Source organism: Heteronotia binoei, chromosome 13 (assembly GCF_032191835.1).
Source record: "Heteronotia binoei isolate CCM8104 ecotype False Entrance Well chromosome 13, APGP_CSIRO_Hbin_v1, whole genome shotgun sequence".
Lineage (NCBI taxonomy): Eukaryota > Metazoa > Chordata > Lepidosauria > Squamata > Gekkonidae > Heteronotia > Heteronotia binoei.
In genome coordinates, this window is record NC_083235.1 from 65,222,281 (window position 1) to 65,246,076 (window position 23,796).

The 23,796-nt window shown below is 42.6% G+C and overlaps 1 protein-coding gene across 1 annotated transcript; it reads right to left on the bottom strand.

The window, feature by feature from the left end:
* Positions 1 to 12,700: 12,700 nt before the first annotated feature.
* RSAD1 (radical S-adenosyl methionine domain containing 1) lies at positions 12,701 to 21,702 on the bottom strand. Its single transcript, XM_060253113.1, has 9 exons — positions 21,512 to 21,702; positions 17,743 to 17,876; positions 16,973 to 17,177; positions 15,117 to 15,482; positions 14,369 to 14,432; positions 13,969 to 14,116; positions 13,707 to 13,761; positions 13,109 to 13,212; positions 12,701 to 13,003 (listed from the first exon to the last, which is right to left on the bottom strand). Exons 1-9 carry the CDS (start codon positions 21,638 to 21,640, stop codon positions 12,889 to 12,891), a joined length of 1,320 nt encoding a protein of 439 aa, XP_060109096.1. The 5' UTR covers positions 21,641 to 21,702; the 3' UTR covers positions 12,701 to 12,888.
* Positions 21,703 to 23,796: the final 2,094 nt, after the last annotated feature.

Below are 23,796 nucleotides of genomic sequence, written 5' to 3' on the forward strand. Positions count from 1 at the left end.
CCAAGTAAAAATCTGTCTGCCATTAAGTAAAGCTGTTGCTCTTTTATTCAAGGTTTTGTTTGTTCTTACAACTCATGCAGACCTCTTAACATCTCACATTTTCTTATCTTCATATTATTCAATATATCACACATGAACTTCCAGTCACAGGAAATTATGCTTTTCTTCCCCATTTTTTTATTTTTTATTTTTAATTTTCTTATTGTGCTGCTTTTGTAGGCTGTAAATATTTTACCCACAGATTGGTGTTATTTGTTTTAACGATGCAAATATGTATTTCATAGATAACAAAATCATAGTCATTACAAGAATTGCGACAGGCGCTGTTTTTCATGAACCATGATGAGGCTTCTCAAGATTGCTTCTGACATACTCTAACATCAGAAGTTAAGTTCCGAGCCATGTAATATTTATCTTTCACGTTTAACACAAAGAGGCATGTTTAGCCTCTTATATGTGGGTTTTCAACGGGTGCTGTTAACCAAAGGTAAGCCCTACAAGAATGTGAGGAAGATCTTTCACATCCCTCTGCTCTGTAGCACTACAGTGAAGAGGTTGTATAAAGCTGTTTTAGTCCTTAAAGCTGTTTTAGTCCTTATTCCCTCTTTGCAGTTGTAGTCTGTCGGTACCATAAGGTGGGGATGGATAGGAGCAGGCAGCCTCTTCACCCACATGACAAATGACACAGAAGCTAGATTAGGAGTCATGCTAATGCTCTTTCCACTCCACAGTGTATGTTCATCATTTATAATTGATGGCTTTTAAAAAACTCAAGTGTATATCAAGTCTTGGATGCTGCACAGAAGGTTTTATTTATTTATGAAATTTATTCCTTGCTTTTCTGCTCTCATCAGTGCCATAAAGGTGGAGAATAGATTTTAAAATACATAATAAAACAAATCATTAAAGCTATCAGACCATCCCCTCTCTGTTAGAAGAGCCCCGTGGTGCAGTGTTAAAGCTGCAGTACTGCAGTCCTAAGCTCTGCTCATGACCTGAGTTCGATCCCCGACGGAAGCTGGGTTTTCAGGTAGCCGGCTCCAGGTTGACTCAGCCTTCCATCCTTCCGAGGTCAGTAAAATGAGTACCCAACTTGCTGAGGGGAAAGTGTAGATGACTGGGGAAGGCAATGGCAAACCACCCTGTAAAAAAGTGCCGTGAAAACGTGAAAGCAACGTCACCCCAGAGTCGGAAACTACTGACGCTTGCACAGGGGACCTTTGCTTTCCTCTCTCAGTTAACCAGCCCCTGCTAACAGATTTAAGTAGCTACTGAACTCTAGATGGGTTTTGCTTTGTAGCTGGACTGAATGCCTCAAACATAAGTTGTATCAAAGTTAAATACATGGTGTTTGAATACCAAGAGTCTCAGAATTAATGAAAAAGAGTTTTGTGCCACTTTAGAGACAAAAACTCGTTTGTGAAATTTTATGCTAGAATAAAACTTAGTCTTAGAGCTACAAGACTTTTGTTTCTTCTTTCTGTAAGACTAACATGACAAGCCTTCTGGAATTATTACGATGGAAGATTAGTCTCAGCTTCTCATCTAAGTTTAGAGTACACTGTTGGCAATATCACTCTGGTCAATAACCTTCAATGCAAGAACCTCTGGGTGGACTGTCATACAAATCAGCCATGGTATCCTTTTGATCTGCTGGTTAAGGAGGGTAATCAGGTACATTGCACTCTAGTGGTTCCATTTCAATGCACTAGTTCCAGAAGATGGTATGGAGACAACTGCTTGAGTCCATGGCCTCTGAAATGTGGGATTCCACAGGATTCTTGTCACCTAGAGGAAAATACTGGTACAGCCAATCACAGATTTGGACTGAGGTGTCGTCAGTTGGTGAATGACACTCAGCTCTTCTGTAGAGTAGGTGTGACAGCAGATGACTTGAACCAATTATTGAAGCGGTAATGAAGTCAAGAAACTGAACTTTGCTCCAAATAAGACCGGTGCTATCCGTCAACAAGTTCAGTTAAGGTTTGAACTCCTATTGTAAGGAACAAGCTTACAGATAATCAATACTTTTAGATCCAGCTCTATAGATGGAGGCGCAGATCTTGCCTATAACAATAAGTGCTTTTTCGCCAGCTTTGTGCGGTTTGCCAGTTGTAGCCCTTCCATGAGAAATGTGATCTGTGCCACAGTTATCAATGCTTTGATTATAGTTAGGTTGTGCTACAATGCATTCTGCGTGGAGCTGCATATGAAACTTCAAATGGTTCAAAACACAACGGCTAGGCTGCTGTGAGTACATATTACAGATATTTTACCAGTTATAAAAAATCTTCACTTGCTGCCAGTTTGCTTCTGGGCACAATACAAGCTGTGGGCTTATCATGCATTTAATAGTAACGGTGGCCCTCCCATGTGGGTTTAAAAAACCTTTAAGGGACAACCTATGATAGAACAAGCGTTTCTGCAAACTTGCAGGTTTGTTGGGATTTTTTTTGCAGAAAAACATGAAAACCTAAGAAGGAACAGAGGTTCAAAATCTGTTTTATACCGTTGTGGCTTTAGAATGTTCTCTTCCTCTTGCACCGTATCATGTTATGATTTTTTTTTTTACATTTTTCCTACTTTTTAACTGACGCTGTTTTAATTGGTTTTAATAAAAATCTGTTGTGTGACTATTGTTTTATCTCATATTACCGTGATGTTTTTCAGCATTGGCTGGTTTAACCAGTTGCAGCCCTTCCTGAAGAGGCATAATTTGGTCAGTTACCCAGGCTGAAGTAGTGGTTATGAATCAACCTCTTAATTAGAAGACTGAGCGAAGAGGAAATTTTTGACCAGGCACCAAAAAAAAGAAAGCATAGAATTCACAACACTGGATGGGGCCACAGAGGCCATCTAGTCTAACTTCCTGTTCATCCCAGGATCAGCCTGCGCAACATAGGCACCAAGCGAAACTCAAGGGAAAGAGCACTGCCCAAACAAGGTGACACAATGAAAAAAAAACCCTGTCACTACATCGCTGAATTGTTATTTGTATGTGGTAAATTGGTGTAGTTTGGTGTAGTGGTTAAGTGTGCGGACTCTTATCTGGGAGAACCGGGTTTGATTCCCCACTCCTCCACTTGCACCTGCTGGCATGGCCTTGGGTCAGCCTAGCTCTGGCAGAGGTTGTCCTTGAAAGGGCAGCTGCTGGGAGAGCCCTCTCCAGCCCCACCCACCTCCCAGGGTGTCTGTTGTGGGGGAGGAAGGGAAAGGAGATTGTGAGCTGCTCTGAGACTCTTCGGAGTGGAGGGCGGGATATAAATCCAATATCTTCATCTACCTCACAGGGTGTCTGTTGTGGGGGAGGAAGGGAAAGGAGACTGTGAGCCGCTCTGAGACTCTTCGGAGTGGAGGGCGGGATATAAATCCAATATTTTCATCTACCTCACAGGGTGTCTGTTGTGGGGGAGGAAGGGAAAGGAGACTGTGAGCCGCTCTGAGACTTTTCAGAGTGGAGGGCGGGATATAAATCCAATATCTTCATCTACCTCACAGGGGTGTCTGTTGTGGGGGAGGAAGGTAAAGGAGATTGTGAGCCACTCTGAGACTCTTCGGAGTGGAGGGCGGGATATAAATCCAATATCTTTTCTTGAAGATTTTCATATGGAAAGCTTAGTATAAACATTTTAAATAAATAAAATAATAAATATGGAGTGAATCTTTAAACCAATTGTATGTTACTTATTTAACTATACCAACGAAAATAACTACAGCCAGGAAGTCAATCTCATAATCTTTTCCATTGGATTCCGCAGGAAACACTTCTAGAGTGCATCTTTCCCTTCACACCCAATTGGAATGAAATACTATATCCCTGTCCAAAGGATGCTCTCTCCAGAATTCCAGGCACATAGAAGAAGGAATTCTCATTCTATGGGCTATTAAAATTTTCATTTGCCCATCAGTCACTTAACTATGTCAACTAGCGTTGCCAAGTTCAACGCAGGAAGTATCTCAAGACTTTGGGGGTGAATCCAGGAGGTCATGACAAGTGTGATTGAACTCTGAAGGGAATTCTGGCCATCATATTTAAAGGGCAATGCTCCTTTTAAAGCCTGCCCTCCATTGGAAATAATGGAGGTTGGGGGTACCTTCTTTTGGAGCTCATTGAATTGGATCCTATCTGGTCCAATTGGATCCCTGGTCCAATCTGACTACTAGTCTCCATAGGGTATAATGGAGTGCTCAGCAGACATCCCCCCCCCTTTCTGATGACCCTGAAATGGGGGGAGAGCTTCCAAACCAGGGAATCCCCTCCCCCTAACTGGGGATTGACAACCAAAAAGGTAGAATCCATGGAGAGGTTGAAAACCTCTCTGGGGATTGAAAACCAAAAAGGGAGAATCACGGAGAGGCTGAAAACAGGAAAATACCGTGATATAGTAACGAAAACACTCCTAACAATTTATATAATTTTATATCAAATATAAATTAGGTGATATCCAACACACAATTCATGTAACCAAACTCACATCGGGTAAGTCATATTCATAACACGAGACCAATACAATTAAGCACACATGAAACCTCGACTGGGGATTGGCAACATGGAATGGTGCGGTGGGAGGTTGGGGAGGGACGGTGGCTCAGTGGTAGAGCATCTGCTTGGTAAGCAGAAGGTCCCAGGTTCCATCCCCGGCATCTCCAAAAAAGGGTCCAGGCAAATAGGTGTGAAAAACCTCAGCATGAGACCCTGGAGAGCTGCTGCCAGTCTGAGAAGACAATACTGACTTTGATGGACCGAGGGTCTGATTCAGTATATGGCAGCTTCATATGTTCTCTTCCAAAAACTGTGTGGGTGAGAGGAACAAAGCCTCACTGAACACCATACTTTTCTGTACTCTATTCCTTCCATAATTTTTATCTCATCCACTCAATTTCCTACTGGCCAAGAGAAAATGTGCTTCAAACACCTCTCCTTGCACTTACATCCCTGTTTATTAAACTACCCCTGTCTCCACCCCAACCCCCACTTGTCTCCTTCAGGGCAGGCAGGCAGGCAGATTGGCTGTTTATCCAGGAGGGATAAGCTAGTTTAGCCCTTGTCCTGCCCTTCCACCACTATCTGTAGAAGTTGATGTGTGAGTGAACAGCCAATAGCATCTGGTTCATTCCCCTCCATACACATATTATACAGCCAGGACAGACTGAGGAGTTTACCCCCCTCTCCAAGTTGTCCTGTCAAGGAGTATATACAAGTAAAGCTGGAAGGTACAGCCTTAAAGTAAGATATAGCTCACACAAACATAGAAGCCAATCATATATAGTATCAGCCCTCCAAAGCTTGTGGGATGGTATTTCTAGCAATTAATTCTACTTTCTGCCAATCCTGTCTGGGAACATCAGCCATTATTCTGATTAGACAGCATCCCTGCCCAGCTCATATCTGCTGAATCATTCTCTCTCCTTGCTGCCCAACTTGTCTCCCAGGAAAATTAAACTCAAGAGGTAAAGCATCAGAATGACGAACAAAATGGAAGGTTTTCAGCTGCTCCTGAATGGCAGAAATAATTATGTCCAGATTTGGAGTATATTCTGTATAGACCTATGGGCATGGGTCAGGTTGAATCTTGATTAGTAAAATTCAACTGCACACCCCAAGTTATGAGAGTTATTCAGTAACACGCCTCTACTGAGTCAGAAGGTTTGCATTCCTCATGCAGGCATTCCAATGGTGTTGGGATCTGTGCCAGCTTTCAGCAAGATCCTACTAAACACAACTTAATGATACGTCATTCTATGACCTGTTTTTCAAGACACTGACAATGGGCCAAGTAGTGCAAAGCCTGGAGATCAAATCTGACATCAGCTGTTATCAAGTCTATGTGCAATGCTGTATTCAAGGTCAAAAGCAAGCCCAAACCAGTTAACAGGATGTGATGAAGCAAAAGGTACAATCAAATGCAGGTTGAAGATGAGATTAAGACAGCCGAGAAACAGAGGAAGCCCAGGAAATAGGCTAGATCCAGTTCAAAATCAATGAGAATGGAGCAAGACTATGGAATCTGAAACGAAAGCCCATGGTTGCAACAAGAAACTATGAGGTTGAAAAAAAAGCAGATTCTTTATTCAGGAATGTAGCAGGATTCCAAATGGCAAACTACTCTCTAAGGCAGGGTGTCAAACTCATTTGTTATTAATGGAGCAGGACTATGGAATCTGAAACTAAAGCCCATGGTTGCAACAAGGAACGATGAGGTTGAAAATAAAGCAGATTCTTTATTCAGGAATGTAGCAGGATTCCAAATGGCAAACTACTCTCTAAGGCAGGGTGTCAAACTCATTTGTTAGGAGGGCCGGATTCAACATAAATGGGACTCTGTGGGGCTGGGTGACGTGTGTTATTCATTGTAATGCCAGGCAATGGAGATACAAACTTTATAAAGAATATAGACAAACACAATTAAAGGTATTATTTTTTTACTTAAAATACAAACACGCTTAAAACTTTTGAGATTTTTTTTGTTTAAAACGGAAAGATGGGGGAATAATGGGATTTGGCAATGCAGTTTTTAAAATAAAGCATCAAGAAGATCACAGCAGAAACTAAAAATATAAGCTAAAAATATAAAATGCTCTGAGCCTAGGAAAACACGAAATGGCTAGGCATTACAGGCTTCTACCAGCCCCCCACCCTGCCCAGGTCTAATCAGATTGGCAATGGCTCTCCAGTGTAACATCCCCCTTTGGCTGTGGGTTCCCAGGTTAGAGTCCTCGCTAGGCACCAGTTCTCAGATCCATTCAGTAAAGACAAGCTGGCTCAAAGCCATCAACCCTTTATCAACACTGGAAAATGAAACTCCTTGAGCTCCACTCCACTGAAGTACTCCCAGAGTAGTCTATCTGGACGCTAGGGTTGCCAAGTCCAATTTAAGAAATATCTGGGGCCTTTGGGGGTGGAGCCAGGAGACTTTGGGGTGGAGCCAGGATACTTTGGGGGTGGAGCCAAGTTTAAGGTTGTGAGAAGCATAATTGAACTCCAAAGGGAGTTCTGGCCATCACATTTACAGGGACGGCACATCTTTTCAATTCCTTCCTTCCATAGGAAATAGTGAAGGATAGGGACACCTTCTTTTGGGGCTCATAGAATTGGACCCCCTGGCCAAATCGTTTTGAAACTTGGGAGATATTTTGCACAGAGGCACTAGATGCTGTACTGAAAATTTGGTGCCTCTACCTCAAAAAACAGCCCCCCCCCCGAGCCCCAGATACCCGTGGATCAGTTCTCCATGATTTTCTATGGGAATAAATCTCCATAGGGAATAACAGAGTTCCCAGCGGACATTTCCCTCCCCTCCCCCCGCTTTCTGATGACCCTGAAGCGGGGGGGGAGGGTCTCCAAACCGGGGGATCCCCTGCCCCCACCTGGGGATTGGCAGCCCTACTGGACGCAGAGACCTCAATGGAAAATCCATTCTGCATTTTCTTTGCAGTTTTGCAAGCCCAGAATAGCTTCCTGCTGAAGCAGGCAAAGACAAGGCAGAAGGAGCTGGAAACTTCAGCCTCGGAGCTTCAAAGGGTGAGGCCAGGAGGGGGAAGGGGAGGGGAGAAAAGAGCCATGGGCCTGATTAAAGCTCTGGGCAGGCGGGCTGCAGTCTGTGGGCTGTGACAATCCTGCTCTAAGGAGCATTGCTGGCTTCCTGCTGTTGTGCAAGGGGTCATTGAGGGAAAAGCACATTCACCCTCCCAGTTGTGCTCTGAAACACCAACCCACGAGCACGGGAAGCTACTCTGTCGATACTGTGTTCAAATCTTTTGTTATTTCCTCCCACAAAAGACGCTTCTTTATTAAGCAGTCACAAAGGAGAATAATTTGTTAATGAAATCCAGTTCATGTTTAATCTGTTCACTATGCAGCTTAAAGATGTTTCATACTTCATTTATTCCCTGAACAAGGCACAATGGCCTCAGAAAACACAAACATCTTATACCTTAGTACAAAGGCAAAAGTTCTTCAGCTTGCACCAAGTTCTTTATCCAATGATATATATGAGAACTAGGGTTGCCAAGTCCAATTCAAGAAATATCTGGGGACTTTGGGGGTGGAGCCAGGAGACATTAGGGGTGGAGCCAAGATCAAGGCTGTGACAAGCATAATTGAACTCCAAAGGGAGTTCTGGCCATCACGTTTAATGGGACGGCACACCTTTTCAATGCCTTCCTTCCATAAGAAATAATGGATAGGGGCACCTTCTTTTGGGGCTCATAGAATTGGACACCTTGGTCCAATCCTTTTGAAACTTGGGGGTATTTTGGGGGAGAGACACTAGATGCTATACGGAAAATTTGGTGCCTCTACCCCCAAAAACAGCCCCCCCAGAGCCCCAGATACCCACAGATCAATTCTTCATAATTTTCTTTTTTTTTTTTTTTTTTAACACGTTTATTAGATTCTTTCCATTTATACACTCTAATAACAACACATAACCAAAACTTCAATAACAACGGAGAAAAAAATCATACATAATCATACATAAGTACTTCCTTGATGTTTCCCCTCCTTCTCCCAGAAAATTTAATTCCTTAATGGAGTGAAAACTGTAGTCTACACTTCAACCATCGCCAATTATTATTCTAATCTTCAAATGATATTAAATAAACTTCGACATTCATAAAGTTCATATAAGTTCTGTCATCATATTATTAATTATTTTCTAACCATGAATATAATTTCTCCCATTTTTCTTTAGCTTTCTCCTTCGAGTTACCCTTGATCATATTTGCTAGAATATCCATTTCTACCGTAGTCACAATTTTTTGAATTATCTCCTCTCTCGTCGGGAGCGTTTTGACTTTCCAATACTGAGCAAATAATGTTCTTGCCACCGTTATAATATATATTGCAATGAATTCGTCATCCCTTGGAATAGTATCTCTCACTAAAGATAACAGCATAAATTCTGGCTTCATAACAAAGCTAACCTTAATTATTTCCACCAAAATTTTATAAATTTCCTTCCAAAATTTTTTAGATACCTTACAAGACCACCATATGTGATAATACGTTCCTGCTTGCCTTTCACATTTCCAACATAGGGGTGGTATAGCTTTGTTGATTTTGTTTAATATGACCGGTGTTATGTGCCACCTGTAAAAAAGCTTTATAAAATTTTCTCGAAGGTTAACTGGTTTAATTATCTTAAAGTTGTTCCTCCATAAAAGCTCCCATTGGTCTAATGTAATAGTATATTTCAGATTCTTCGCCCACGTGAGCATTACACGTTTGACAATCTCCTCTTCGAGTTTCATATGTAAAAGATAATTATATACTTTCTTAATCGGTTTACCAGTTTTCGCTGTTAATATCAAATCAAAATCAAAGTTTGCTTTTGTGAATCCCTTAGTCTTATCCAAACCATATTTGGCTAAGATTTGCGTCATTGTCCACCAATCTATAGACATACCACTTAACTCTAAATCCTCCTTTTTTCTTATTTTATCATTCTCGTCTAAAAGGTCTGTATATCTTACAATCCTCTCTGGTGACCACAAATGCGGTCGCATTGTGGCCTCCGTTGGAGATATCCATCTTGGGGTTTTGTCATATATTTTTCTTCTAATTTTTGTCCAGACCTTCAACAATGATTTTCGTATTAGGTGGCTTTGAAAATACTTTTGAGGTTTTTGAACATACCACAAATTAGCATGCCATCCGGCCTGTAAATCCGCCCCTTCAATTGCAAGTACTCTTCTATCTTCTAGAGTGACCCAATCAGTCAACCATACTGCTGAACACGCCAAGTGATATATCTCAAAATCGGGGAGGCCAAGGCCTCCATTTTCCTTTTTGTCCGTTAAATTTATCCAACTTATTCTTGGTTTTTTCCCCTGCCAAATAAAATTTTTAAGTAATGCCTTTAACCTTATAAAAAAAACATCCCTCACGGCAAAATTTGCCGTTTGAAATAAAAACAAAACTTTGGGGAGTATTACCATTTTAATTAACGATATTCGCCCCATAAAAGATATATTTAGATTAGCCCATTTCTTTAATAAGCTGTCTATTTCTTTCAATAACGGTTCATAATTATCTTCATAAATTGTACTGCATCGTTCTGATACGACTAATCCTAAATATCTTATTTTCCTAACTCTTTGGAGACCTGTTCTCTTTTCGAGTTCTAAAATTGCATTAGTGGACATATTTTTCGTAATAAATTTCGATTTCTTTATGTTAATCTTTAAGCCGGCAACTTTTCCATACTCTCGTAAGTGATTTAAAACCAAATCCGTCGATTCCAAGGGGTTTTTAATAACAAAAACCATATCATCCGCATAACTTAAAATTTTATATTTTTCACCTCTAACTTTTATACCTTCCAAATTATTATCTTGTCTGATTGTGTCCAGCAAAACTTCTAAAGTAAAAATAAACAACAACGGTGAGAGAGGACAACCTTGCCTTGTACCTTTAGTTAGTGATATTTCCTCTGTCATATCACCATTGATTATTACCCTGGCGTATTGTTTATCATAAATCGCCCTGATGTTACTTACAAATTTTTCACCGAGGTTAAATTTCTCTAAAAGTGCCAACATAAAACTCCAGTCTGCATTATCAAATGCTTTCTCCGCGTCGAGAAATAAAAATGCCAATTGCTTTTGGCTATTTTGCTCCGCATATTCCAAAAAATTAAATAACATCCTAGTGTTTGTACGTAGATACCTCCTTGGTAGAAACCCGGTTTGGTCAGAACATATAATTTCCTTTAATATCAACTTGAGTCTATTAGAGAGAATCATCGCATATATTTTATAATCAATATTTAGTAATGAGATAGGGCGATAATTCGCGATATCATCCGCTTCTTTCCCTGTTTTCGGAATAAGAACGACATTACTGTGGCACCAAGACTCAGGAATTTTAGCCCTATCCCAGACCTCGTCCATTAGCCTTTTAAATGGATCTAGCAGATTCTCTTTAAATGTTATATAGTATTCCGGAGGTATACCATCCGGACCGGCTGCCTTGTTACCTTTGATTTTATTCCACGCTTCGACTATTTCGGCCATTGTAATCGAACCCAACAATACTTTTCTCTGATCATCCGTTATTTCTCTCCCAATCTTTTCCCTAAGATATTCTCTCTGTTCGATAAAAAACTCGATAATGAACAATTTAAAGATTATCTCGGTTAATGTTAATGGGTTAAATTCCCCGAGAAAAAGGAGACGAATTTTTTCACAGTTAGGTAAGCTTAAGGCTGACATTTTATGTATACAAGAGACACATATGCGGGAAAAGGATGAGATGTTATTAGTTAACAAAAAGTTAGGTAAGGCATATATTACGTCCGAGATAGATAAGAGAAAGAGAGGGTTGGTAACTTACGTAAAAGAAGGTATACAAGCGAAATTAATTTTTGAGGGCAAAGAAGCGAGAATACAAGGAATTGAAATAATAAAGGATGCAAAAAAGTTTCTTTTGATTAATGTTTATGCCCCTAATCAGAATCAAAAAGTTTTTTATAAAGAATTATATCTTAAGGTTAGTGAGGTGCAGTATGATAATTTGTGTATTATAGGTGACTTTAATGCCGTGGAAAATCCAGAAATGGATAGAAATTCGACAAATCAGAAACAGAAATCTAGGACTAAAAACAGGAGTAATATTTTCCCAGAAATTTTTCTGAGACTAGTGGAAGAATACGCTTTGGTCGATGTCTGGCGCACTCTCAACCCGAAGACACGAGATTATACATTTTATTCTAGTAGACATGCATCCTGGTCGAGGATTGACTCAATATGGATAACGTTAGGGTTAATGAAAGAGGTACGGGAAACAGATATTTTGCCCTCCACAATTGCCGACCACTCTCCTATTACGTTAATATTAAACAATAGTAGGAAGAAAGCGGGATGGAGAATGAATTCAAATATAATAAAGGATAAAAAGTTCGTCAAATATATAGAGGAGGAAATGAATTCCTATTTCCGGATAAATGTGCAGAAAGATGTATCAAACATAATAGTATGGGAAGCCAGTAAAGCTTTCTTCAGAGGTCTGGTCATTAGTTATAGTGCTAAAAAGTGGCGGGAGGAGAGTTATAATCTCACAAAATGGACAGACTTAATAAAATGTAAAGAAAGGTTGCTTAAAGTAAATCCTACACTGAAGGAACTCAGGGTTGAGATTAGAAATTTACAACATAAAGTACAATTAGCTTATTTGGATCAGATGGAAAAAAAAATTGCGTATGCTAAAGCATATTTCTTCGAAAATGCTAACAAACCTGGTAAGTGGCTAGCTTATAGGATAAGAAAAGAGAGGGAAAAGAAAATAATCAAAACTTTAAAGGATAAAAAGGGTCGGAATACCTCTAGTTTGGATGAAATGAAAGTAATAGTCCAAGATTTTTTATAATTCTTCATAATTTTCTATGGGAATAAATCTCCATAGGGAATAACAGAGTTCCCAGCAGACATTTCCCTCCCCTCCCCCCGCTTTCTGATGACCCTGAAGCAGGGGGAGGGACTCCAAACCGGGGGAATCCCCTGCCCCCACCTGGGGATTGGCAACCCTAATGAGAACTATTGGATCGCCAGCTTCATTTAATAACCAACATATTTCTCTGAATTCAGTGTTGCATTTGAAAAACTTTCACAATTGAAAGCAATATTCAAACAGCAGGGCAGTCCAGAGTGGGATAACAAAGGAATGTCTGATGCCATCTAAGTTAATGTAGATAATTCTTGGTTTTTTTGCTTTAAATTCTTTTTTTAATGGTTGTACATTACCTAGAGCCTTACATTGTAGGGAATAGGCAATCCATAAATGGAATACATAAATAAATACATACATATAAAAACAATATTCACCCTCCAACAGGGCATTCTCTTTTCCTTTTGCACTGCTGCCAGTTCACTGACAACGATGTATCGGCTTCAGGTCCGACTTGACCTTTCTTTTCTTTCTGCCCAAGCCTGTTGAAGCTGGCTAAGAAGTGTCGGCAGCAGAGTATCCAGCACAGCCAGACCTTTCCAAGAACACCTTAGGCCCCTGCAGAAACCATTTATTCCCCCACCATAGGACATGGATTAGTCTTGCCCAAGCAACAACCACTATTCTTCCCCAAGACACAAGGACAATGGGGCAGCCCCTTACCTGTTTTCCAGTAACAGCAAGTCTTGCTCCTCCAAGCCTTTCACTTCCTCTGATCCTCCAAACACATTCCACAGACTCAAAGCGGGGGAAAATCTAAGCCAGTGCTGTAAGCAGAAAAACCCATTGTCTTGGTATGTTGAGAATTTGCAGCAGTCTGGGGTTGTTTGGTCAGAGTTACCCATTTCATTTACCCATTGCACATATGAACATATGAAGCTGCCTTATACTGAATCAGACCTTTGGTCCATCAAAGTCAGTATTGTCTTCTCAGGCTGGCAGCGGCTCTCCAGGGTCTCAAGCTGAGGTTTTTCACACCTATTTGCCTGGACCCTTTTTTGGAGATGCCAGGGATTGAACCTGGGACCTTCTGCTTCCCAAGCAGATGCTCTACCACTGAGCCACCGTCCCTCCCCATTGCACATAACTGAGTAGTACTGTGGTGGAGAAACAAAGGTAAGTCTTAACAAAACATTACAGGACTGGAGGATAACATATGATACAGGGCTGCTATTTTCAGCAGCAGCACTGTGCTGACCGTTGCATTTAATTTGAGTTGGGGAGAGGAATGATATGGAGAGCCTACATACTAGAATGTTACCTGATGTGAAATTCCGACATCCATGCGGAGTCCAAGCATCAGAACCTCTTCCAATCTGTAAAGACAACACAAGACAATTAGTCCAAGAACCCTCCAGTAACGTGAGAACGGTCACTTAGAAATCTGGCTTCGTCAAAATATCCTGTGGCTTCCTTTTACAGGAAGACACATGCATTAATGATATGTCAGAATAAAATCAATGTACTTGGCATGTATCGCATATGAGAAACCTGACCCTGAAACACTTCCCTGTTATACTTACATGTCCAGTTCACTCAGTGCAGTTCTCTTCCGAGTCCCATGTCCAAAAGCCAGCACCTCCTTCATCCATACATCTGGCTCCAGAGTCTGTATCCTGGCCTCTCGCTGGATCTTAACATCTCCCCATGGCACAAATCTCCCATGGGCTCCTAAGATAGAGGCAGCAATCACGGTGATTTCTCCCTGATCTCTAGATAAAATAGGCATGAAAAGCAACCATTGTATGGCTAACCAGCAGTAGTTAATTGCTAAGAGATGGCCACTAACATCCTTCCCAAACTCCTTCTGTTTATTAGGAAGAATAGTTAAAACGGTGCCATTTGCAAAATATTTCAGGGAACCGAACCTAGGAGGCTGTTCTGACAATACTTGGCACCTTTTATCTCCCCGTGCATACTTACCCGGTCCAAGCCCAATATATTGACTGCCTTGCCAGTAGGACAAGTTATGAGCACTAAGTGCTCCCTGGAGGAGAAAAAAAAAGTAAGAACATAAGCCTCTGAGTGAGTGATTCCTAAGGACACTGGGACGCTCACTTGGTCCAAAAATGTTCAAAGCTGAGCCTTCCTTTTTCTGGGAGAAGCTTTCTCGCCTATTCTTACATGAGAACCTTGTCTCCTTACTTGCTCTGGCTCCTGCTACCAGCTATGCCTCCATGCAATGTGCTAACTTCTTGTTAACACAGTATCCTCAGGCTCCAGTGTAGTAATATCATTTTGGTTACATGAGGAGTCCCCAACCTTTTTGAGATTGTGGGGACCTTGGCAATTCTGACAGGGTGGTGGTTGCAACTGCAAAATGGCTGCCATCGAAAGCAGAGCCACACACACAGAAGAAACCCAAGGGCAGGGGAGAAGAGGAGTAATTTTAAAAACTGAGAAACAGGACTGAGAGAGAATAAAACCTGCACTGGGGTGACAGCCGCAACAGTAATCTTCACTGACAATCTGATCTCCAGTGGCCAATCAGAAGGCCTGCTGAGCAAATGCCCCACTTGGCCCACCCACTTTCTAAGAACACTTGGCAGATACCATGTTAGAGACCCCCACTTTACATACATCCCTCTCCCCCAATTTTAGTGTCAGATACTACTTAATTGCCTTAGTTTATTCCTGTTACTTGGCCTACATAGAACAAGAAAATACTTACATTCCTAGCAAAATTGGAGACCTCGTACTGACGAAAACCTGCATCCTGCAGAATGTGCCGTGCACAGTCATACATTTCTGCTACTACATCCACATCTGGCATTGGCAAGTAACCCTGGTGGACTTGTTTGAAGAGTGAGGTACCCCTCTCCAGGGTCAGCTGATAGAGAGAAATGTGGTCATCACACATGGGGAGCAATTTCTGCAAGCTCTGGACCCATGAAGTAACTGTCTGACCTGGTAGACCAAAAATGAGGTCAATAGATGTACGGCCTGGAAACAGTTTCTTGGCTTCTTCTAAAGTTCTCAAGGCCTCAAACGCTGTGTGGTTCCTTCCAAGGAGCTTCATGTCTGCATCGTTAACGGACTACGTGGGAGGGGGAAAACAGAGCAGAATACACGGATCTCTTTTAAAGGGAATAAGAGCAAACGCATAAATTGGGGATGGGATCTATGAAATAGCCAAAACAGTAGCCTACATCCAGCCATCCAATTGTAAAGACTTGAGAGCATTTCAGGCGCTGAAAAATATTTAGAGATGGCACCAGGCACAGAGGAACAGGGTCCCCATAGTCAGGAGATGACAGCTGAAAAGGCCCTATCCTTCACGGCTGACCACATCTTTGACGGGCAGGAGTCAAAAAGCAGGGCCTCTGAAAATGAAGACAGTGTCTGTACAGCACTGTTATGGTGCAGGTAATCTTTTAAATGTACAGGTCCTAGGGTGCATGGGGCTTTACATATCAGAACCAGCCTACCAGCATCCTCAACTGATATGTGTTCCTCTGCAGCTTATATAACATGGCCCACATCATGCCGTACACTAAGCAAACTCTGAAGCTTGGCCCCTTAGATTGGAGGAACTTCCTTCAGCCTAAGATATGATACCACCTAGTCAGTATGAGAATCAGCTCTGTGTTTATGTAAAAAAGGCAAGACAAAATGCATTCATTTTCCAATTTTATCAGCAAGTTTCTAGTCCCCATAGCTTTTAAGTAAAGTCAGAAATGAGAGAGTAGTGTCTGCTGTAAGATTCAGAAACAGTGGGTTAAGACAGACAAGCCAGGGTTTCTGCTATTTTACCATCTCCCTTTGTTTCAGCCCCGTGGCGCAAAGTGTTAAAAGCTGCAGTACTGCAGTGCTAAGCTCTGCTCACGACCTGAGTTCGATCCCCGGTGGAAGCTGGGTTTTCAGGTAGCCAGCTCAAGGTTGACTCAGCCTTCCATTCTTCTGAGGTCGGTAAAATGAGTACCCAGCTTGCTGGGGGGAAAGCATAGATGACTGGGGAAGGCAATGGCAAACCACCCCATAAAAAAGTGCCGTGAAAACGTTGTGAAAGCAACATCACCCCAAAGTCAGAAACGACTGGTGCTTGCACGGGGGACCTTTCCTTTCCTTTGTTTCAGGGCTTCCCCTCTTGCTGGAATTTAGATTTTAAAAAATGTGGGGTATAGCATAATTACAGATAAAACAGGGAGGAATCATCCCACATGTGTGACTGGAATAGTTTTACTCTCTCAGCAGTATGAGATCAGCTTTTTTGCATGAGTTATTTGGAGGTATTTGTCTTATAAATAGTATGTTATGCTTTACATCAGTTTTCCTTAGGTTGGAGTATACCAGTTTTCTGCTTGTACACTTAAGATTCTGCAGTGGCTGAAGCAAGACCGGAAGTGTGGGACTAGATGACATTTTGGTCTCTTCCAGCTTTTCAGTTCTGCGTAATAAAGTTTACTGCAAGTTGCATAAAAGAGTTTAAGCATAAGTCAGGCTTTCTTCAACAGTTTTATTGGTTATTGAAGTTGTATTGTATTATTGGCTAATACAGTCATGAAACCAATGCTCTTGTTCTCTCACCTGTATACCAATGGAGAGGCGGTTGACACCAGCTCTCCGGAATTCTGCAAGGCGTGAAGCATCAGCCGAAGTGGGGTTGGCTTCCAATGTGACCTCTGTACCTTCTGCTAAATGGGCGCATTGAGAGATGGTCTCCAGGATATCACCAATTGTGAATGGGCTGGCCATGCTTGGTGTCCCCCCACCAAAAAATACTGAAGTAATTCTGCGAAGGCAGGGGAAGAGACAGAGACACACATGAGGAAACCACTGTGGAGCCATTGGGGTCTCTGCCAGGTTTGCCACAGAGAATAAAATTGTTGTAATGAAATTCCTGTGACTCCTAAAAGACATCGCTGAAATCAGTGCCTTGAGGCTTATTAAACATTCCAATGGAGCAGCTGCTTAAAATCTCTTAAAGCAAAATTAAACAAGAATCCAGTGGCACCTCAAAGACCTACAAAATGTATTCCAGCATAACCTTTCATGAGACAGATGAAATAAACTCTGCCTTACAAAATATTTTGCAGTGTGAGATAATATCTTGCAAATACTTTGCAAGTACTTTGCAAATACTTTGCAAGTACTTTGCAAGTACTTTGCAAATACTTTGCAAGTACCGTTTGGTTTTAGAATTAAATGCGTTGGCCCCGTTCCTGAAAGTTCTGACACAATAACGGCCAAAGGCTTAGTTATGAAACTTCATTTGCCATTCTTTCCCATCCCTTCCAGTCATCAGCTGTGAATCCTAAATTTATAAAACTGCCCTTATCCCTTTGCATTGTACCTACCTCTGAACTTGGCTGAGTTGAATCAAGGTTCTGGCCTCCTGAATGAGGCAGTCTCTCATCCTTGGCTCATCCATACTACGGGGAATGTACTTGTTGAAGTTGCAGTAGCTGCAGCGCTTTTCACAGTAAGGCCACTAGAAGATCGAGGGGGAAACAGATATACTTTTACTTAAAGAACAAAAATCTTCTTCCAAGGTGAACAAACACTCCAGCTATCAAAAGGCAGAAATCTGTATCCTATTCTGTCTCACAATCACATAGTATTTAGCTTGTTAAGAATAGATAACACTTAAAATGCAAGGCATATTAAATTACACTACGAATATACCCCAAGCCACAACATAAAGGTGACTCTAAAAAGACAGGGAAAACATTACAAGCTACTTTGGGTCCCCATTAAGAAGAAAGGCAGGATATAATTCAGGGGTGGCCAGACTTGCTTAACCTAAGAGCCACATAGAATAAACATCAGATGTTTGAGAGCTGCAAGAATGTCAGAAGTAGGTAGTTAGGAAGGAAGGAAGGAAGGAAGGAAGGAAGGAAGGAAGGAAGGAAGGAAGGAAGGAAGGAAGGAAGGAAGGAAGGCACTTTTAACTTTAAATGCATTCTCCAAGCTGCCGGCTGACTTGGCATGGAGAAGTGATTAAATTTTTGCCAAGAAGAGAAAATTTTCCCAAACTGGTTGATGGGACAGTGGGGGCTTCGACAGCCACACAACATGTGTGAAAGAGCCACATGTGGTTCTTGAGCCACAGTCTGGCCACCTTGGTATAACTGAACTAAGTAAATAAGATGCTGAATCTCTAGTTTTGCTTAAATTTGAAGGGCTGTCCACAATTCTGAGAAGAGCCCTGCGGCGCAGAGTGTTAAAGCTGCAGTACTGCAGTCCTAAGCCCTGCTCACGACCTGAGTTCGATCCCCGGGGAAGCTGGGTTTTCAGGTAACTGGCTCGAGGTTGACTCAGCCTTCCATCCTTTTGAGGTCGGTAAAATGAGTACCCAGCTTGCTGGGGGGAAAGTGTAAATGACTGGGGAAGGCAATGGCAAACCACCCCATAAAAAAAATGTCTGCCATGAAAACGTTGTGAAAGCAATGTCACCCCAGAGTCGGAAACGACTGGTGCTTGCACAGGGGACCTTTCCTTTTCCCACAGTTCTGAACGTGCTTTAAAATACACCATGTGTTCCTTCACTGTATGATTTTGGTCTGTACATGACAAAGGGCACTTCTATTTACTTTTCAAGAATGTAATAGGTCATGAGGTAATACTTCTCAAATTTATAAACAAAAAATAATATTCAGGCACAATCCCCACAAGTGCGCATGCACACAAAAGCTCATATCTTTGATAAAACTTTGCTGGTCTTAAACGGGTCACTGGACTCTTAACTTTATTCTATTGCTTCAGACCAACACAACTATCCACCTGTAAGAGACGGTGTACGTGCAGCATAAGGTAAGCTGGTTTTGTATAATTCTATTTCAAGGCAGGCCTGATTCACAGAAAGTCAGCACAAGTGGTTTCTTATGGCCACACAGATAATGAAACTGATCAACATACCCAAAATATCACAGGGTAAAATCATATGCTACAGATTGCAGTGTGTGGAGGAGGAATCACATCTCTGAAAACTCCATCCCACAGGAAAACCAAAACAAAACAATCCTCTCTGAATGTGGAAAACTAATATGTTTAAGAACAAAGTAGGCCAAATCTCTTCCTTTTGACTCTTCACAAAACAAAGTATGAGAGACAACCAAAAGTGGAACAGTTGAAAAGAGGGACAGTTAACTATGAGAGGCCAGTATTCAAGATTAGGAATAAAATGCTGGCCTATGATGCCATCTGGAGTCTGTTTACAGAAATTTCTCAGGCACCAAGGGACTAGTAATCTTTTAAAGGTGCCTGAAATTGGGCTTATCTTGGGCCTCTCCATGAAATTGAATCTATTCTGGACTCTAAAGTAAAACATGGTATCCTGTATTACTTAATACAGGAGAGCCAGTTTGGTGTGGAGAGCCAGTTTGGTGTAGTGGTTGTGTGCGGACTCTTATCTGGGAGAACCGGGTTTGATTCCTCACTCCTCCACTTGCACCTGCTGGAATGGCCTTGGGTCAGCCATAGCCCTGGCAGAGGTTGTCCTTGAAAGGGCAGCTGCTGTGAGAGCCCTCTCCAGCCCCACCCATCTCACAGGGTGTCTGTTGTGGGGGAGGAAGGTAAAAGAAATTGTGAGCTGCTCTGAGACTCTTCGGAGTGGAGGGCGGGATATAAATCCAATATCATCTTCTTCTTAATAAAGTGGCTTCATTTTCCTATTTCACAAATTGAGTAGGTACGTTCAGAGTATGTCTGGGCCCCCAGATTAATAAAGAAATTCCACAACCAGTCTCCAAACCAGCCCGGACCAGTGGAGGAGTCCTAAGGGGGGCAGAATATCAAGCGCCTTGCCATGAAAGATTATTTGTCTGGTACTGTCTTACTGACTTAATTGTTTTGCATACAAACGTTATCTTATTCTTTCCCATGCACCTGTCTCCTATTATGACTATCGCCCCATTCGCCTGCACTGGTGAAGCGCCGCCAATCCGCGGAAGCATGATTTTTGTGGTCCTGCTTATAGTCTAAGACAGGATCTCTAGAATTATAGTGGTTTTATTTCATTTTCAATGTAAAAATCATATGAATTCATGAAAATCCGTGTACATCTGACTTTTTTCCTTGTAGAAATATGGTACCAGATTCTGCTGCCAATTACTTCATCCTCGTCGACAGAGGCAAACAGTACTGGTAATTATGATTCATTCCTGAGATAGCAGTACAAGTCCCAGATTTGAATCATGTTTCGTTACTACTTCTATTTAGCTATTTATCCTTCAATCCGAAACCCGTGTTTAGGTCAGGGCTCACAACAGCTTCCTGAAAATTAGGGTTGCCAATCCCCAGGTGGGGGCAGGGGATCCCCCCGGTTTGGAGACCTTCCCCCCCGCTTCAGGGTCATCAGAAAGCGGGGGGAGGGGAGGGAAATGTCTGCCGGGAACTCTATTATTCCCTGTGAAGATTTATTCCCATAGAAAATCATGGAGAATTGATCCGCGGATATCTGGGGCTCTGTTTGTTGGGGTAGAGGCACCAAATTTTCAGTATAGCATCTAGTGCCTCTCTCCAAAATAACCCCCAAGTTTCAAAAAGATTGGACCAGGGGGTCCAATTCTATGAGCCCCCAAAGAAGGTGCCCCTATCCTTCATTATTTCCTATGGAAGGAAGGCATTGAAAAGGTGTGCTGTCCCTTTAAATGTGATGGCCAGAACTCCCTTTGGAGTTCAATTATGCTTGTCACAGCCTTGAGCTTGGCTCCACCCCCGAAGTCTCTTGGCTCCACCCCCAAAGTCTCCTGGCTCCACCCCCAAAGTCCCCAGATATTTCTTGATTTGGACTTGGCAACTCTACTGAAAATGGTTCTGCTGTTCCTCCTGGGGCAGCCTTGTTTTAAGAACGGGGCACGCAGCAGAGAAAGGAACTAGAGCTTAAATGAAACTAGACCCGAGTTCGCGTTAGCTGCCCATAACCCACGCGGCCGTTAGACTTCTCAGATTCTCCAAAGTTTTATTTCCGGGTAAACAGAACACGGATTATCCCGCCCTAACCGTTAAGCGGCGCGATTGGCTGAGATTTTCCCTGCAAAACCGGCTGCGCGAGAATTCGAACGGCGCACGCGCAAAACTCAACACGCCGCCTTCTTTCCCTTCTGCAAGCAGGCGAGGACTTACGTGGATGTAGAGAGCGGCTTGCTTTTCTGCCGCCAGGGGGCGGAGTCGGCTCAGATGTCGTGTTGGGACAGGCTGCAGCCGGCGCAGCGCCGCGAGGATTCTGCCCCGCAGTCTCTGCTCCGTGCCCATTCTGCTCCCGTGCTGAGCGAGGCTGCCTCCACGACTCCGGGGGGGACCCAAGGTCCGCCAGGGAAGGGAAGGGAAGAACGGCCGGAAACCGCGGGGGGCGGGGAGGCGAGATAGTTTCCGTGGCCGGCGTGCAGGGAGTGACTCGACCCGGCGTGCAGGGAGTGACTCGAGCGGTAGTCGCAGTCATTGCAGGAAAGATTCACCTTAGCAACAGAAGTGCATCGAAGCAATCTGCATTTTTTTACTTTTAAAAAACTGGCATTGACTGGAGCCTCAAGTAACTGTGAAGCAAATCATAAATGCATTCAGCACTAACCAAAAGGGTATCCGTCGTTTTTTGGTTGTATTTTTAGCTTGCATGTAAGGCAAAAGTTGGCTCTCGGAAAAGCTGGCGTTTTAAAAATCCGGTACAATACCAAATAGCCCTGACCTGGATACCCCAGGCTAGCTAGGGTTGCCAAGTCCAATTCAAGAAATACCTGGGGACTTTGGGGGTGGAGCCAGGAGACATTATGGGTGGAGCCAAGATCAAGGCTGTGACAAGCATAATTGAACTCCAAAGGGAGTTCTGGCCATCACATTTAAAGGGACGGCACACCTTTTCAATGCCTTCCTTCCATAGGAAATAATGAAGGATAGGGGCACCGTCTTTTGGGGCTCATAGAATTGGACACCCTGGTCCAATCGTTTTGAAACTTGGTGGGTGCTTTGGGGAGAGGCACTGGATGCTGTACAGAAAATTTGGTGCCTCTACCCCAAAAAACAGCCCCCCCAGATACCCGCGGATCAATTTTCCATGATTTTCTATGGGAATAAATCTCCCTAGCGAATAATAAGAGTTCTCAGCAGACATTCCCCTCCCTTCCCCCCGCTTTCTGGCGACCCTGAAGCAGGGGGAGGGTCTCCAAACCGGGCGATCTCCTGCCCCCCCCTGGGGATTGGCAACCCTAAGGCTAGCCCAGTCTCATCAGAAGGAAAGCAGGGTCAACCTGGGTTAGTACTTGAATGGAAGACCACCAAGGAAGCCCAGAATTGCTACATGGGCAGCCAATGGCAAACGACTTTTGCTCATTGTGCTGTGAAAACTCCATGAAAGGCTGGCATGAGCTGGTTGCAGCTTGACAGCATTTTCTACCATCACAAATACCACATGCAGCTCAGGGAGTGTGGGGCCAGGAGCTATTCCCTCTGCTGGCCTCAGAGAAGATAATCAGCAATTGGTATTCCTATTCTCAGGCATATTTAGGTACCGGTAAGGTTGGGAAAAGCTCGGTAATGCATGTGAGCGTCCCTGAGAGATGTGCAGCCTAACTGGCAGAGAAAGTTTGAGAAAGCATCTCTTATTAAAAGACATGAGGCAGTCTCTGTCAAGGAGCTAAACATGTGCAGGGTTCTGCCCAAACCCCACACAGCTGAGATCATCTAACAAAGTTTCCAGATCACATATGAACACTTGGCCAGTGACTCAAAGGGGCTTGTAGCTGGAAGCTTTGTGATCAGGTGTCTAAGGGCCTTGTGCCAGAGATAGGAAAGTCCTTTGTCTCCAAAGGTTCACCTTGGCTGTTTCTTTGCCCTTGTCCCAGCACTTACGTGTACTTTTAAATTGCCAGAGTAAACTTGTCAAAAGAGAATAATAAGTCTACTTTCTAATGAGGTATATAAATTAATAAAGGACTGTATTAAATAATTTGACTACAGTAGTACATTTTTACATACTCATTGAGTCTGCACTTGAGTCTGTTCTCCCATTGCACTTGGACTGTCCTTCCATTGGAAAATACATGTTTATAAGTTGAAGTTTCCAAAACTGCATCAAGTGAAGCAGAGAAATAATGAGGTTCGCACAGACTTACTGGTATGAAGCAAGGTTTACTTTCTGGTACCATAAAGGAGGACTCAGTCCGGCACGGGGCCCAAAATGACTGAGTTAAAATCATTCACGTCGACTGCGGGGTGACATGATAGAGGTTTACAAGATAATGCATGGGATGGAGAAAGTAGAGAAGTCCTTTTCTCCCTTTCTCCATACCATACCAAACCTTTAATGGCATAATAGATTCAGATAAAAATACACAGAATATAAAAATTTAAACATTGGAGATAAAATCAAAATAAAACCGAGCTTACAGATACATTCAAACATGGTCAGAATTAAA

What these genes read in the sequence shown, in the direction of transcription:
- RSAD1 (XM_060253113.1), bottom strand. Translation starts at nt 21,640, where the DNA reads ATGGGCACGGAGCAGAGACTGCGGGGCAGAATCCTCGCGGCGCTGCGC. An exon ending in GCCTCTCCATTGGTATACAG is followed by an intron (nt 15,483 to 16,972) that starts GTGAGAGAACAA and finishes CCTCCCACGTAG; the next exon opens with TCCGTTAACGATGCAGACAT. An exon ending in ATGTCGGAATTTCACATCAG is followed by an intron (nt 13,213 to 13,706) that starts GTAACATTCTAG and finishes TTCTGCTTACAG; the next exon opens with CACTGGCTTAGATTTTCCCC.